We start from the raw sequence: 14,928 nt of genomic DNA on the forward strand, positions 1-14,928 counted from the left end.
GCACATGCTGTGAGAAGCACAATCACCTTTTAGTATCGGACAATGACTGAGGGTATACGTGAACAAAAATAGCATGCACACATTTGTCTTTTCTTTTTGTCTACACGCACACAAAAAGAAAATGATACACTGGGATACTGGGAATCAGTATCTTGACACTTGTCACAGTGTCAGATGCATGCAAAAGCTTATGGACACCGCAAAACAAAGAGAAATAAGAACGCACCAGACACCAATGACAACACACAGCTCAATTGTCACATTCATGTTGACAATTGGACAGTCTGACATTTGCAACACATAGTCAAAGTGCATGCCATGCAGAGTGAATGGGGATACAACTGGCTGAGCCAAAGAGCATCAAGCCAGCCAGACAGGAGAGGGTCCTCATTTTTAACCACAGCTTGATGCAAAAGGCTCGAAATGATGCTCCTAAAAAGGTGGATCAAACAGAATTGGACAGGAAACAAGTGAAATAAAGAGGGCAAAACCAATGAATGAACCAAGAAATTAAAAAGGATTCGAAAAGTAAGCAGAAGAGTACCAACCGCAATTTCCCTTTTTGTAAATGACGTCTACAGTAAAAAAAATTTAAAAAAGAAAGAAACACACGGCAAACCCAAACTAAGAAACAATTAGAATGATATCTACCGAACAATGTAGTTTGTTTACCATAGCGTGTCCAATGCCTGAGTGCTTTGTGGAAAAGGGGGGAGAAAGGAAATTTAAAACTGTGAACAGAATAACGACTGTTACTCAAATAATATATGATGGTCAATACTGTTAGTACATTGTTAGAACGGCAAAAACAATACTGGTTAGTAGTATGACACATTCCATGAATGATGTTAGTTTGATTCGGAAGCATGTTAGTAACATTGACTAAAAAGGGCAAAATAAGTTCAACAAGAAAAAAGCCTACGGAAAGAACAATAATGCTCGACAAGCAACTCCCTAAGTTATTCATGGTGTTTTAAACCATGTTCTGTAAGAAACCAGACTGTTACCCTTACCCAAATCCTGAGGTTATGAATCACACGTCAATTCGTTCAGAAGAAAGAGTGCCTAAAGCACATCAGTTGACCCTCTCTTACAAAGTCCCAAGTTCAAGACCCTGTTTTGTTTCTTTGGTTGATTCTGGTATTCACATTCTTTTGTACTTGGTTTTAGGCTGGAGACCAATCCAGTGCATCAGACTTTCCGTCTCTCATATAATACTGTACCTCCGTTTGGTCTTATTGATGAACTTTAGGATCATTTACTGCAATGAAACAAAGCAAAGAACACCCTGACAGAATGAGGAGGATGGGAATGTTGATTCCCCTAAAGAGCATGCACTCAATATGCTTGGTTTTCTTTCACAATTTGAATGCAGTGAATGTTCAAGCTGGCCAAATCCTGAGGTTTGCCAATAATCAATGTGCTAATTATGCAAAAGCAGCAGCTTCGGTGTTGAGGTGAAGACAAACGTTTCCCACCAAATGAGCAGGAACAAAACTTGAGATGTTTTCTGAACAATACTTTTCTAAAGCTTTGTGTTATTGTCGATGTCAAATCAAATGTTCTCAAATATTTTATGTGGTCCAATTAATCGCTTTGATACGGAGGAGTAAATGGAAATAAATATGTAGCGTTACATTTAACACGGGCTAAACTGTCCAACGTGTTCTTCATGATAAAACACAATCTTTTATTTGTCACACTGTGGTGAAATTTGCAATTATTTGCGAAAAAATTCTAACTTAATTAATCAAACTTGTTTTGAGGCCACAGTCAACGTAACATCTTCACAACCACTTAACTTCAGGTCCTTAACACGCTAAACCGAACTGTCTGCAACATCCAAGAGCATCCCAACTGTCCTGTAGCAGTAGATTTGTCTCTGAATGATGTGAAGGACAAAGATGCATGGAACAATGATGGCAATCAGGCCACTATGCTGGATCTTCTCTCAATAAGATAACGATAGAGTTGATTCTCCAAAGAGGGTATTATATTCATCATCGTCTGTTAAGCCGGCACCGTAAGAGGCCCAGTAAACAGATGCTTTACCTAGAAGTGCAACTGAACTTGTGGTCTCTGAACCAAGATGAACGATGACTATGACCGTGCTACAACTTCACATGGTCAATGGCTTAGCTCTTATGAAACACACAAGACACCTATAGCACTGGCTTGTGCACCTGGGGTGAGATCCCAAATGCCATGTTGCACATTGAGACTCAGTTTCCCTAGCAGTCCCATCAGAGCCTTGGTGTACTGGATGAAACCCAATATTCTGCTGGATTGGGCCTCTTGGGCACAGTTAGTCATAAGTTCATAACACCTCAAACGATTGTAATTGGAAAAAAAGTGATCAGGATCTTGTTATCGTTGTGGCAGCTTTTCGACAGCAGGAATGTGAAATCAAATCCACCAACAGACTCAGTGGTGGCTCACATCAATTGACATGTGGGATCGGCTTGTTACTGTTGAAAGCCGCTGAGAACATGTTGATGTGTGGCTTCAGCAAAAGCTTTTGCTTGGCCATTGATCCAACAGACTGGCGCTGTTGATGTCCAAGGGTGATTTTCTATTAGGAGAGTGGCACCTGCCTCACGACACCATTTAGCACTTTATATGTTGGCCTGGTACAGATCAGCAGTAGTTAGTCTGTTTACAATGCAACACACATTCACATACCTCTGCAGCTTCTCTCTTTCCAGGGCAATCTGATAGTAAAGGTGGATGAGTTTGCACATGCACCACAGCCAAAGGTTCTGCTTTACACCTTTCCTTCATCCCATCTGATTCCTCCACTCTTCGTGAGAATCAGACAAGAACCAATTCTGGCCAGTCTCCCATTGTTGAGCAGTGTTGTCAGATGCAATTGGCACTATTAGTGGGAGGTTGCAAGAACCATCCTGTGGTGTTTTAGAACGTAGGTAGCACAAGCTGCTCCAAAGAATTCTAATACGTAAGACATCTTGTGCTTCCAACCGGGTCACACTGTTCCTACATAGTTGTCTATTTAAAGTTAATAATGCAGAGGGGAGTCACCATTGCCATGTATGAGAGCGTATTAAAGCCTATTGATCCTGTTAGAAGGTTTTGGCTGTGCTCATAAAACATTGATTCCGAAGAGCAGCCTCTGGTGTTGACAAATTAAGCCAACACTAAAGTGCCAAAACCCTGCAGTTCTTCAAATGGCCACTTGAGGCTTGCTCAAGTGAGTCGATTGTCATTGACGTGTTAAAATGCCACTCGTTTTGGGCATTTCACCAGCTCTTCAGATGGGTGATGTCACGGAGACTACATCCATATTTTACACAGTATGTAAGACTGACCCTAGATTTTATTATGCTTACGTAATTGTTAGACTTTGTCTAAAAAGTTTGCTTTTAAATGCGTTTCACTTATATCACCAAATAATCCCTCCACAGTGATATCAATCTCTAAACAAATTAGTACTCAATAACTGTCTTTGATCAAATCGGACACAGCAAAACTCCAACTGTGGTCAAATGTTTTTGTAACAAAAAATAAACCATTAACCCCGAATACTTTGTTGATACGAACTATTCCCAAGGAACTGACTTGAGTCGAGTCATATTTCAATTGTACTTATATGCTGAAAACTGTCCGGATTGTAGTTGCTTTTAAGGGAAAATAAGTTGTCTTTCTTTTTCCCCTCATACTTTAATTTAATCGAGGTCTTACTTCACATCTAGATGTCCCTGCGCAATTGTGGTTCTGTTTTATCTCCACCGTGATTCAATTTAGCAATCCAATTACAATGTCTGGAAAAAAACAATATATCTTATGATGGTAATGATTTAAGTGCATTTGTTTTGATTCATTTACTGAGTTTCTGCATCACCCTCTGTACTGTTACCTGACGTAGATTCCTTGTTACTTTGACATCATGCCAATCATTGTCATTAAATTTCCCATTGACTGGCTCCACAAGAGCTTCAAAGGCTCCAGACCCCAAATTAATGACGAGTGAGACAGCCCCATTTTTCAGTGCCAGGTTGACGTAATCAGCTGATTTGCCCGTGTGCAGCATCAGTCCATTCCTCTGCAGGGTTCTGAATGACAATGTGATTTCATCACTGCTGCTTTGAATCGGGTTCAAGGACAAGTCGTAGCAGAAGTACTCAGATCCTTTGAAGGTGGCGACATGCTCTTCTTTTCCTGCAGAGACAGAGAAAGACAAATGCGTCGCATTAATATCATGGCCTTTTGGGTGCCTGTTGGGGAACTGTCTGAAAAAAATGAGAAAGTACGTCTCAAAAATGGAGGATTAATAATAAACAGTGAAATTGGCAAGTGGCAAGCTGAAATGTGATGGAAGGTACATCTAGAGCTGCACTTACTCAGTTTCAATGACAAGCTATTACTTACCTTCGCCATAGAACACATGTGTTTCGCATTACCCATGGTGCATTATGTCCCACTTTTAAAGTATTCACAGTATCAGACAACTGCTATTTTGGACATCACATCTCTCACAATGTAGAGGTCTACCTGACACACATTGATGTGCTCCTTCACTGCTTTTCCTTTGTTCCCTTGTGCTACTGTGTCTTTTGTGATGAGCACTCAACAAAGCTTCAGCTGTCCTACATGTCACTCGTGATCATGCATGTACAATGTTCACCAACCGTGTGCCCATGCACTTCACTTTTTTTTACTGTATGCTTTACTGAATTTGTTGTGGCTAATGTACACCAGCCTCATGAGAAGATGGTCGAATAGAAACCATTACATCAACCCATGTGATCCAAAACCACATTCCCACTTGATAATTAGGCAAGCATGCTGGAAAAAAGGTTTAAAAAAGTAATGGAAGCACGTTACATAAAAACATATCCTGCCGCATGTTTAAATCAAAATGTGTGACTTGAGAAGTGCAAATATACATTAAAAACTGGAGCATTGAAATGTGAACAATATGACCCCTTAATAATAGAAAACCAGTAAACAATAAAACGATAAAACAATATGCAACATAAATGTTGCATCTTGTTTTATCTTCACATTGATAAATTGGAGTGGGGATTCACTTGTGTTAGTGTCACCTTTGTGTGAAGAAAATGTCATGAAATCTGAACTGAAATATATATGGAAAATATTAAATCACACAAATTGATGTTGTATCTCAATGCACTGCCTTGAATAATGACTCAGATGACTTGGTAGATAAGTGGGCAACAGTTTGATTTCATTCATATCTCTTACATCAATATCAACATTTTAAAACGTTACAAATGAATGCAGCTTTAAGGTTTATAAATGCAGAACGTCTCCAATTGCTCTGGCCAACAATCTCTCAGAATACAACTGTTCAAGCAGAAAGCATTCCCGTGTCAGATTACTTTGAGCTCCTCCCACCATCAGAAAGGTTAGTTCAGATCATTTGGCTCTCATCAGCAATCCTCAGATATGACATGACAAAGCCAAAACAACCATGAGAAAAACCTCAACACTGTTATTGTGAGATAAGTGTCACAGGGTGATGCATGTGAATACCCATTAGAAAGCATTTAAAAACAGGTTTAGACAGATAACAAGCCATTAAAGCCACTGGCAGAAAATAAGCTACCAAAACACAAAAGGACCAAAGCATTCAATTATCATAAATGGGGAGTGCTGCTTATTTATATATGCTTGCCAAACACAAACACGTTCAAATTACATTCACACGTGCTTAGAGTAGCATTCAGGCATGGATGCAGCAACACAATGACTAAAAGGGGTTGCTGTCCACATCAATTTGTCACCTCATTGATTCCCCCTTAAAAGGCACTGTAGTGCACCTCTGGGAAAACTGCAAGGGGCCGTAATTGAAGTTGGCTGGATCTCGCCACTCTTTGGTCGTTCCCTCAATGCCAGAGCCCCCTATCAGTGAACATGAAAGACCTCTACCCTCTTCACTATATATACCTATAGCTGCTCCACAAGCTCAGCGACCACATAACAAATAGAGCCAATAGTTTAGGGTCATTCTCATATCTCCCTCTCTCCACACACACACACACACACACAGCCCCCCCCCTCCCCCCCCCCACACACACACACATCCCCATGTCTGACATCAGTTAATTCTTCTAACCAATGGAGAACGAATTGTGTGTGTTCAGCAGGGTTTTTTCAGGAGTTTATAACACTTGGGGCTGAGCCCAAAGGCAGTGTGAGGCGAGGGTCATACATCTCCTTAGAGAATCCATTTTCCCATTCAAACCACTGGTGTAGTAAGTCTGGTGGACTCTGGTGTCAACATGCAGGTCTAAATGAAGCAAAACAATTCAACGAGTATTCACGCAGCTGCATTGTATTTGAAAGAAATAGTGTGTTGAATCCAACAAATTATTGCATTAAGTGTGTTTAGGGAGTGTTGCAGAAAAAAGACTATAAATGTCCACATAATTGCCCTTACATCAGCTACTCTGCAGTTCTTAAGGCAAATAAGCAAACAGGCAAGTGCTTATACCTCCAGTCAATCAAGAAGAAATATGGGTAAAGTCGTGTCATTGACCGTAAATATGCATGAATGCTTTCTAGTTGCGATCCCTGATCCCTGATAATTGTAAACAACAAATCCTTGATGAAATCGGCAAGAGAGTTAGTAACGTTGGCAGCACTGGAGCAAACCATTTTTATTTCCTAATCATTTGAAGTGTGTTTTATGCAAATAACCATGACAGGCAACTATCACAAAGTAAAAAGATAACACTTGATGGTTGGTGGAAATTCTGACTAAGACGGTGGTGAAATAAAACAGTGTGAAGCCTTGTATAGACATAACAATAAGGAACTAAAAGTATCTGTAACAGCCAATATAGCTCATTGACAATTATCAATCATATCAACGCAAAACATTTTTTTTTAACGTTTTTGAGAATACTCTTGTGTTTTTTCCCTGCTGATTCTTTCCATGACTCAAAACATTGAAACGATCTGAACTGTGAGTTTTGTGATCCGTTGCAAGATTCCTTCTCACCACCTTTAAAATTCAAGTCCGGTATGAACTCGTGCTTTACAGAGGAACACACTCTAGGTTTCTCTCTATAGGTTTGACTTTCGATAAAATCTAATATGAACAATGGGTAAAAATAATGTGTGATTTTAGAGGTGTCTCTCCTTGTGACGAACACACCAAGAATAACAAAGCTTCAAACTCGTGGCCCTTGGACGAGTCAACGTTGAATGAAAAACATGCCACCTTTGTGATTCAAGAACATTGTATTGTATCTGTAGAAGGGTGGTGGTTTGTAATGAAACTGTTTTCCGCACTATACTGCTTACATCTTAATGGTTCAACTTAAATGCCATTTATACTTTAAAACATGCTCTTTCTTCTTCTCAAATTAAATATGACAGTGACTGGCAGCAGCCCGTCACAAACGCAGACAGCTCAGGTTTGAACGTGGGCGTCTCGACACAGACTTGCCAGATTTGAGAGCAGGATCATCTCAATTACAGACAACTAAATCCAACATAACCCCCTTGAGGTGTGAACACATTCAGGAAGTACAATTTGACAATTATCCCCATTACATACGCTTAAAAGGAAATGACTTCCACCTGAATTCACCTCATTAGACTACTATTCGCAAAGAGCGTCGTGAATTTTTTGTGCATTCAGTGTGTAATTTCCGAGCCTTGACAGGAATGCCGTAGCAAGTACACTAGATGATGTTTCTGACACAGGTTCGCAGAAGACACAGCAACCTGCAGTGTTAACATGTAGCATGTGCCACTCAGATGTATCATTTTCCTGCAGGTAAAAATCAACTTGACCAGTGTTTTGTCAATGTGTTCTCCTGGGTATTTGGGCACGTCCCACTTTTCTCTCTGGGCTGTCGTTTTGTCTACCGGCAATCAAACGACAGCAAGCTGCCGGCACCTTAATGCCCTCGAGTCACGACACTGAATGTGAACATGGATAAGAGCCAGCTCATTCAGTCTGTTTTAGAGAACAGAGGACAGAAAAGACATGAACAGAGTGAAAGTGTGGCTCCTATAGGGAAAGGCCATAAATAGACTAATTGGTAAAAACCTGTCACAGGCTATTGACTGTTGAACCACTTCGGTGTCTTCGCCGACAACCAATTTACATCCAAATGTTATAAAAGCCATAAAATGTTACATTAGCAAAAACACATTTGAAATATATGTTCTTTTTTTAGATTCAGAAGCAATAGACAGGTATAATATCCAGAATGAAAATAACAACTGGTCTTTGACACTCTTTCCCCATAATCTCTTTGGTATTTAGGATTTTTCCTGTGCCATATGCAGACTTGTTAATCAATAGGATGTCATAATTTGTGCCATTCCGGATCCTCATCCTCTATCACATTACATTTGTGGTTCGGGTGCAGAACTAACTACCCATATTGATGGAAGTAATACAATTATTCGCCACTTTAATTAAATTAGTGTCACAACGAGTCAAAGCGGTATGTTGCTGCATGAAGCAAACAGCAAGGTATATATATATATCGAAGAGGCGGCGGCGTAAGTTTCACTTAACCCTCAATTAATAGAAGCTGAGTTTGCAGAAACAAATCACTCATTTATTATGAAGCAACAAGGGGCCACAAGCAGGAGCATATGTACGCCAGTTCCAGCATGTGACCCAACGACCAGGAGGCTCCTCATCAGTCACTTTGCTCTGACACTAATCTGGCATCTGCTACTCTATAGCTGCTTTCTAAATTAGCTTGCGCCCAGGGGAGCACGCTGCCTGTCAACATCAAATCACAACACAACAGTCTGAAACAGACCTGGCAGGATACGTGAAAAATGACATGTGAAATGAAGGGCTGAGGTAGCTTTGATTTTAATTGCCATTATTCAAATTTGTGACATTTTCAATCTGATGATGTAAGTAATACATTTGTCAAAAACGCCGGGACGTACTATAAGTCAAAAAAGGAAAAATGGCAGAAACAACCCTTTATTTTCGTGTTTAATTAGAAACACAGTATTACCGCAGAAACCATTTGACGAATAATACAACAATACTAATAAAAATATGATTGTCCTCCAGTGTCAACTGAGTCAAAACACAGGATGACATGCAGAACAACAAGAAGGACCCATGGCTATTTTAAGGACCTGGAGCAGAGGGTATACTAATAATACTACTACTAATAATAATAATAGGCATTGCTCGTCTCCCACACCCCAATGCAGTTGTCTTGTTCATGACAGTCCCAGGATTACCTGTGACTCTATATCACTGTTTCCCTGTCACATATCTCACTAACACCCACCTCCCTCTCACCACTAGAAATACCTTTCTTCAGCTCTCAGTAACAAGCTTAAGTAAAAAGAGCTTGTGTGCCACGCTCAGTTTTCAAAAGGTTTAGAGGAAGTTCACAGTTCTGGAAAAATAATATGAAACACTACCAAAGTAGCACCTGTGGATTTATAAGTACTAGATGTGCCATGGATAAAATTGGCCGCTAAAACCATGCTATGGAGACCAAAGTTGTTGAAACATCTGTGGCAACAAGGCTCTGTTACTGACACACACTGTGTTCACTCTGTTCCTATTCACTCTCTGCGCCCTTGTTTGACTGGCAGCCTATTAAAATTATACAGAAGTTAGTCTCTGGCAGCCTAATAAAGTGATGTGAAGTTAGTGTCATGAAGCCGGCCTAAGCTTCTTACATTATGACAGTGAGGAGAGTTTCTGAAGTACTACATTCTTCGAGAACACATTTTATGACATGATTATCACACCATTCAAAAGACTTAATAAAATGTCTCAAACGGCTCATGATCCGCAACTTAGTCACTTCCAGTTCATTCGTCTTTGTATTTCATATTAATTCATTTTTTTATGTCTGCAATAAAGTAAAGATGGTTGTTGTTGCTGCTGATCGTGTAGACAGAGCTGCAAGGACAGGCGCGAGAGCCTCGGCAGGCTCAGTAAAACGTACCCAGGCATTTAACTGCGGGAGTCGGCATGTGTGGATGAGACTTACACATACTACGTTGTGTCAGACACCACACTGTGCTAGCTTATCAGGCAATGCCATTTAGATTCACGGTATGAAGGTTGTCTTGCTGTGCTCAGAAAGTCTCCTCCCCTGATGTCAATCTGCAGAAACACTTCATCCATAGTACATTTACTCATAATTGGCTCTGGAAGCATGCGTCAATTATGCACTTATGAGAACCTGTTTGCCTCATATTCAACGTGTGTGTGTGTATGTGTGTGTGTGTGTACCGATGAACTAGAATGTATGCAAGTTAGTTTTTCTTAGTTATATCGTTTTAACTGTGACACTTTATATAAAAATGTTCACATGAAATTATATTTATGTGACTTAAAGTACTCACAGTTCGACGGACGCTCACAACAGTCACGAGCAAAGGCAATGAAACCTGGTCCGGAATCTTAAATGACAAAAAAGTGTCCATGTGAACTGTGGCGATGGACCCTACCACTCTAGAGGGGGGCGGAATAGTTCAATTGCTAGTCGTACTTTCAATCTAATTGATTGATAACTGTTGGTACATTTTTGTCATTTCTAGGTGAAAACATTTTTAAACAATTAATCCATTATCAAAATTGTTGACGGTTACTATTTCATTTAAAAACTATTCAGCTTTTTTGCAATGTATTGCATTCGGACTAATATTATGGATTTGTAGAAGCGCTGTTTATACATCTTGGCAACGTACTGTTTTTTAAATATATTTATTCACTTTGGTAATTTAATGGAGATGCAGCCATATCTCTGACACAAAAAAAGCTAAAATATCTCTGAATACAAGGAGCTGTCAATGTGGGTGACATTATCAATAACCAACATGTTGCTCGCAAAACAGTCTTGTATTAGCAAGCTGAATAAACTCTTCAATGTACAAATATACTTCCAGACGATGCATTCAAAGACTTACAGGCAGCGCTGATGAATACACATTTATCAGTAAAGCAGTGATAACATACTCTAAATATTTGTTTCAAATTTGAATACAGGTAACTTTTAGAACATTAAGCACAGGCTCATCCCTGGAAATGACTCTCCCTGATGGACAGGATTTGAAAGTGTAGCTTATTATAATAATAGCCGGAATTATATTAATTCCAATTTAAGTGACAAACTAATGGAACGGCCAGGACAGAAAAGACTGCAAGAAGGAGTAATGCTACTGTTTGCCTTCACAACAACTTAAATCCTCACTGTCTGACATGCCGTCTCACGAACCACGTCGAGAAATAGAAACACATATTTAAAGAAGGAAAGTCTCCGGTTCTTTGAAGGACAATGGAGGTGGGAAGAGATATCCCATTCTGGATTGCAGAACTCTCCAAATCCAAATTAGTCTCACCCAATGTATTCCTAAAAAACACTGAATTGTTGTGTATGAGAGTATGGGAATTGTGAAAATGTGGTCCTATGAATTATATTCCGTGATTTGTACACGTGGTGGAAACACCACACCAACGTATTTCCACAAAGTTGCAGCCAACATCATCATGCTTCCCAGCTGGTGCCATGGCTCACAGTTAAGGAATCCTTTTACATTCTCCGGAAACTCCTCCAGATGCCTCATTAAACCATGTTCTGTGTGCTCAGTGTTCCGTGTGTCAATATGTTGGATATCAGAGAAGAGCAACTTGAAAATCTATTGTATACAAACAGTTATCATGACAGTGATGGTATTGAGAACTCTGTTTTATACACTCATTGTTTTAATGTAATATGCAAATTAGTTGATACTAAAATAAAAAGTCTATTCACATATTGTCTCTCTCTCGTTCTCTCTCTCATACATTAAATGCAAATTAACTCGCTGCAATTTTGCCAGGGAGTGGAGCTTAACAAAATAAAAAAATAAATATGTTTGCTCGACTGTAAAGGAGCAGCAACTGCTGGCAGAGAGCCAGAATGAAGGTCAGAGCTGCATCGTGTTATTTATAGCCACTATCTGTATCAACATCTCTCTCAAATAACGTGATTTACAAAGCATGTCAAGGCTAATATTTCATCGTGCTCATTTTCAAAATATCAAATCACAGTTTTTGGGGCCGATTGCTTTTCAAAGTGTTGTAAACTAGCCATTAAAATCTAATAAAATGCAGCACTAACAGAGACCTGAACAGTCATGTTAGAGCGTGTCAGCCAGACCACACACAGTCTTGCTCACTCTAATTGGCAATGTCTCAATCAGGTGCATTGACAATCCTCCTCTGGGAGCAGCTCTAAAGAGGACAAGAAATTGACAATGCACACCTGTGCACCCATTCATGCATGCATTACAAAAAAATTGAGAATGGAAATGACGTGGATGCCCACACATAGAAACAAGATTACATTCTCAGTATCAATGCTGACTCCAGCAATGTCCACGTCACACACTTATATTTACAAAACAAGGTTGTATGTCCACACCCTCTAGCCACCTGCTAGTGAAAACATGTCATTTTATTCATGAAGATAAGATAAGAGATAAGATATATACTTTATTAATCCCCAAGGGGAAATTAGTTCTCTGCATTTAACCCATCCTTAGTTATTAAGGAGCAGTGGGCTGCAGTGATGCGCCCAGGAATAAATGACATCTTATCGAACCTCAAGACTTTAAAGATTTATTATAAGATTTATCATTGTTCTCTAATTTAAGACAATTAACTTGCTTCTTCGGCATTAATCCCAATATTACAATCCCAAACAAAAACAAGAGAAAGAGTGATATTTGTGTGTGGATGAGTGTGTGTGTGTCTGTGTGTGTGTGTATGTGGGGGGGGGGGGCTTCAAATGGTCTCTTGAAAGGGTTCTATGTCACCAGAGGGCTTGTAAGAAAAGGCTTCTTGTTTAATTAAAACAATGGAGGAGTCTGTAGATCAAACATACTGCATGTCTGAGATAAAAACAGGATGACATTTATAGTTGGCAGCTGAGCCATTTAACTAGATCTGTGCTTCACCCTCCAACAGGAACATTTGTGTGGAGTGGGTTTAACAAATAACTCCAAAAGCAGCATCTTCATGTCCCTGGCAGGAGGCAAGAAAGGCAATCTCCTGACGATACACAGGAGCCTCTTTATCTGATGTATATATGGTAAAAGGCTAAAAGCCCAAGTTCAGAAATAGCAACACCCCTTCCAAGACTATATCTTACTGGGCATCACGGAGTGAGAAAGTAAATCCCATAAACATTCAGACAAATATGCATTTGAATACCCGTGCACTCAGACCAAAAAAAACAAAACAAAAACTGAATGAATGCTCATACTAAACCGCGCACTTTCAGCTGCAAGGCTCTCATTTGCTCTCAGCCCATTACAGAATCACAACAGCATTATGGTGAAGAGGGAGTGGAATGTGCTGAATACTAATCTGCAAAGCCCAATCCATTTCTACAGAGTAAATCCAAGGGATAATAATGTAAGCCTTGGGGAGATGGGGGGGGGGGGATCAATATCCTCATCAAAAGAGAATCATCGTCATATTAATGTATGGAGTAGTCACCACTTCACTTGACTAAACATACATCTGAAGAGCAGGAGTGTATAACATGTTCCTCTTATAGGGAAATGCAGCCAACCCATCAGTGCTAATTGATCAAACCTGGTGATAATATTTGATTTGATTATTTACAATCAGAACCAACAACCGGTGTGAACAGGCGTGTATAGTAATATCTCTCCGCCATAAGCATCCTCACAAGTTGCTCAATGTGGATGTACCCTTGGCAACGTCTCCAGCACCGAGCTGCGAGGTTACTGTCCACCTTTGGTTACTGCAGCAGGGGAAGCAGTCGCTAACGGTAAAGGACTGGCATTTGGCAGATGTCTAATTTGGGCCATATTCATGGGGACATTCCTCACACAAGAGCAAAGTCAAAAGGCGCTGAGGCATGTCATTGCACAGAAATAATTCATGTGCTAATTACATTGCCGGGGTGTCTCGGGATGAGTTCTGTGCAGAGCTGCTCTCGTCTCCCCAGCTCTCAGCTCTGAGATCCAGCCTCTGTCTTACACAGCGTGAATCCTTGATCTTGAGCAGCCACATCGGCCAAGGCACTTTATTATCCTTATCCGCAGTGCTCATCCCTCACTGCCCAGACAACGCATGCATCAACTTAAGCTTCAATGTGTCCTTGGTTGGATTGTTTATCGTGCCAGCGAGGAAATACGCTGCTATTATCCGCCATAGTTTGACTCATTGTTTTTGCTCATTTGGATTCATCTCGTATTTAATTCATAGGAAAAGTCCTCAATGCTGATACAACAATAAATTCAATAAAGAGGGACACGGTAAGTGTACATTCATGATATGTATTGTAGATAAGTAACGATTATGTATGGACCATGGAATGAAAGTCAAAGTCAACATGAATTCATTCTGAGAAACAGAACAAGGGAAAAGGAAATAGGAGTGAGCCATAGTGATTCACATCAAATGTTTACCGCTATCATGAGTGAAAAAAGTGCTGAAATGTAAAAGTGAGTGATGTGAAAATGTACAGTACAGCTGCGAGTGTCAGTAGCACTCAGAACTCAATAAAACTAAAGCCACTTAATCAACTGTGGCGGAAACACCTACTGGTGTATTTTATGGGCTGCCAAAAGAAATTATACCATTTAATTTGAAAATACATCATCATCTGTGGGTCACTGCCATAACCTTCATTTCTCACCAGATTGGAGTGTGAATGGAGAGGTCCAAATACAGAACTAGTTATCACTCTAGTTTGTAAATATTGTACATTTAAGCAAAGCATTTAGTTCATCAGAATATCAACCAGAGCATTTATCAACAAAGTTACCATGAATTATCACCTGAATTATGCAAACGGGAGGCATGGAAGGACAGGGATGTCGTATGTGTACAGATTGTGAAGCCCTCTGATGCAAATGTGTCATTTGTGATAATGGGCTTTACAAAATAAACTGAATTCAATTGAATTGAAAACT

General features: G+C 39.9%; 1 protein-coding gene across 2 annotated transcripts in view; it reads right to left on the reverse strand.

Moving 5' to 3' along the window:
- Nucleotides 1-14,928, reverse strand: part of LOC130206860 (neurexin-1a-like) — a 241,291-nt gene that overhangs the window by 149,200 nt on the left and 77,163 nt on the right. For both annotated transcript variants that reach the window (XM_056435082.1, XM_056435081.1), the window contains 2 exons: nt 3,875-4,176; nt 673-696 (listed from right to left, as the gene is read on the reverse strand). In XM_056435082.1, coding sequence (XP_056291057.1) covers nt 673-696; nt 3,875-4,176 — 326 coding nt within the window. The remainder of the gene's footprint in view (nt 1-672; nt 697-3,874; nt 4,177-14,928) is intronic.

Source organism: Pseudoliparis swirei, chromosome 17, assembly GCF_029220125.1.
Source record: "Pseudoliparis swirei isolate HS2019 ecotype Mariana Trench chromosome 17, NWPU_hadal_v1, whole genome shotgun sequence".
Taxonomy (NCBI): domain Eukaryota; kingdom Metazoa; phylum Chordata; class Actinopteri; order Perciformes; family Liparidae; genus Pseudoliparis; species Pseudoliparis swirei.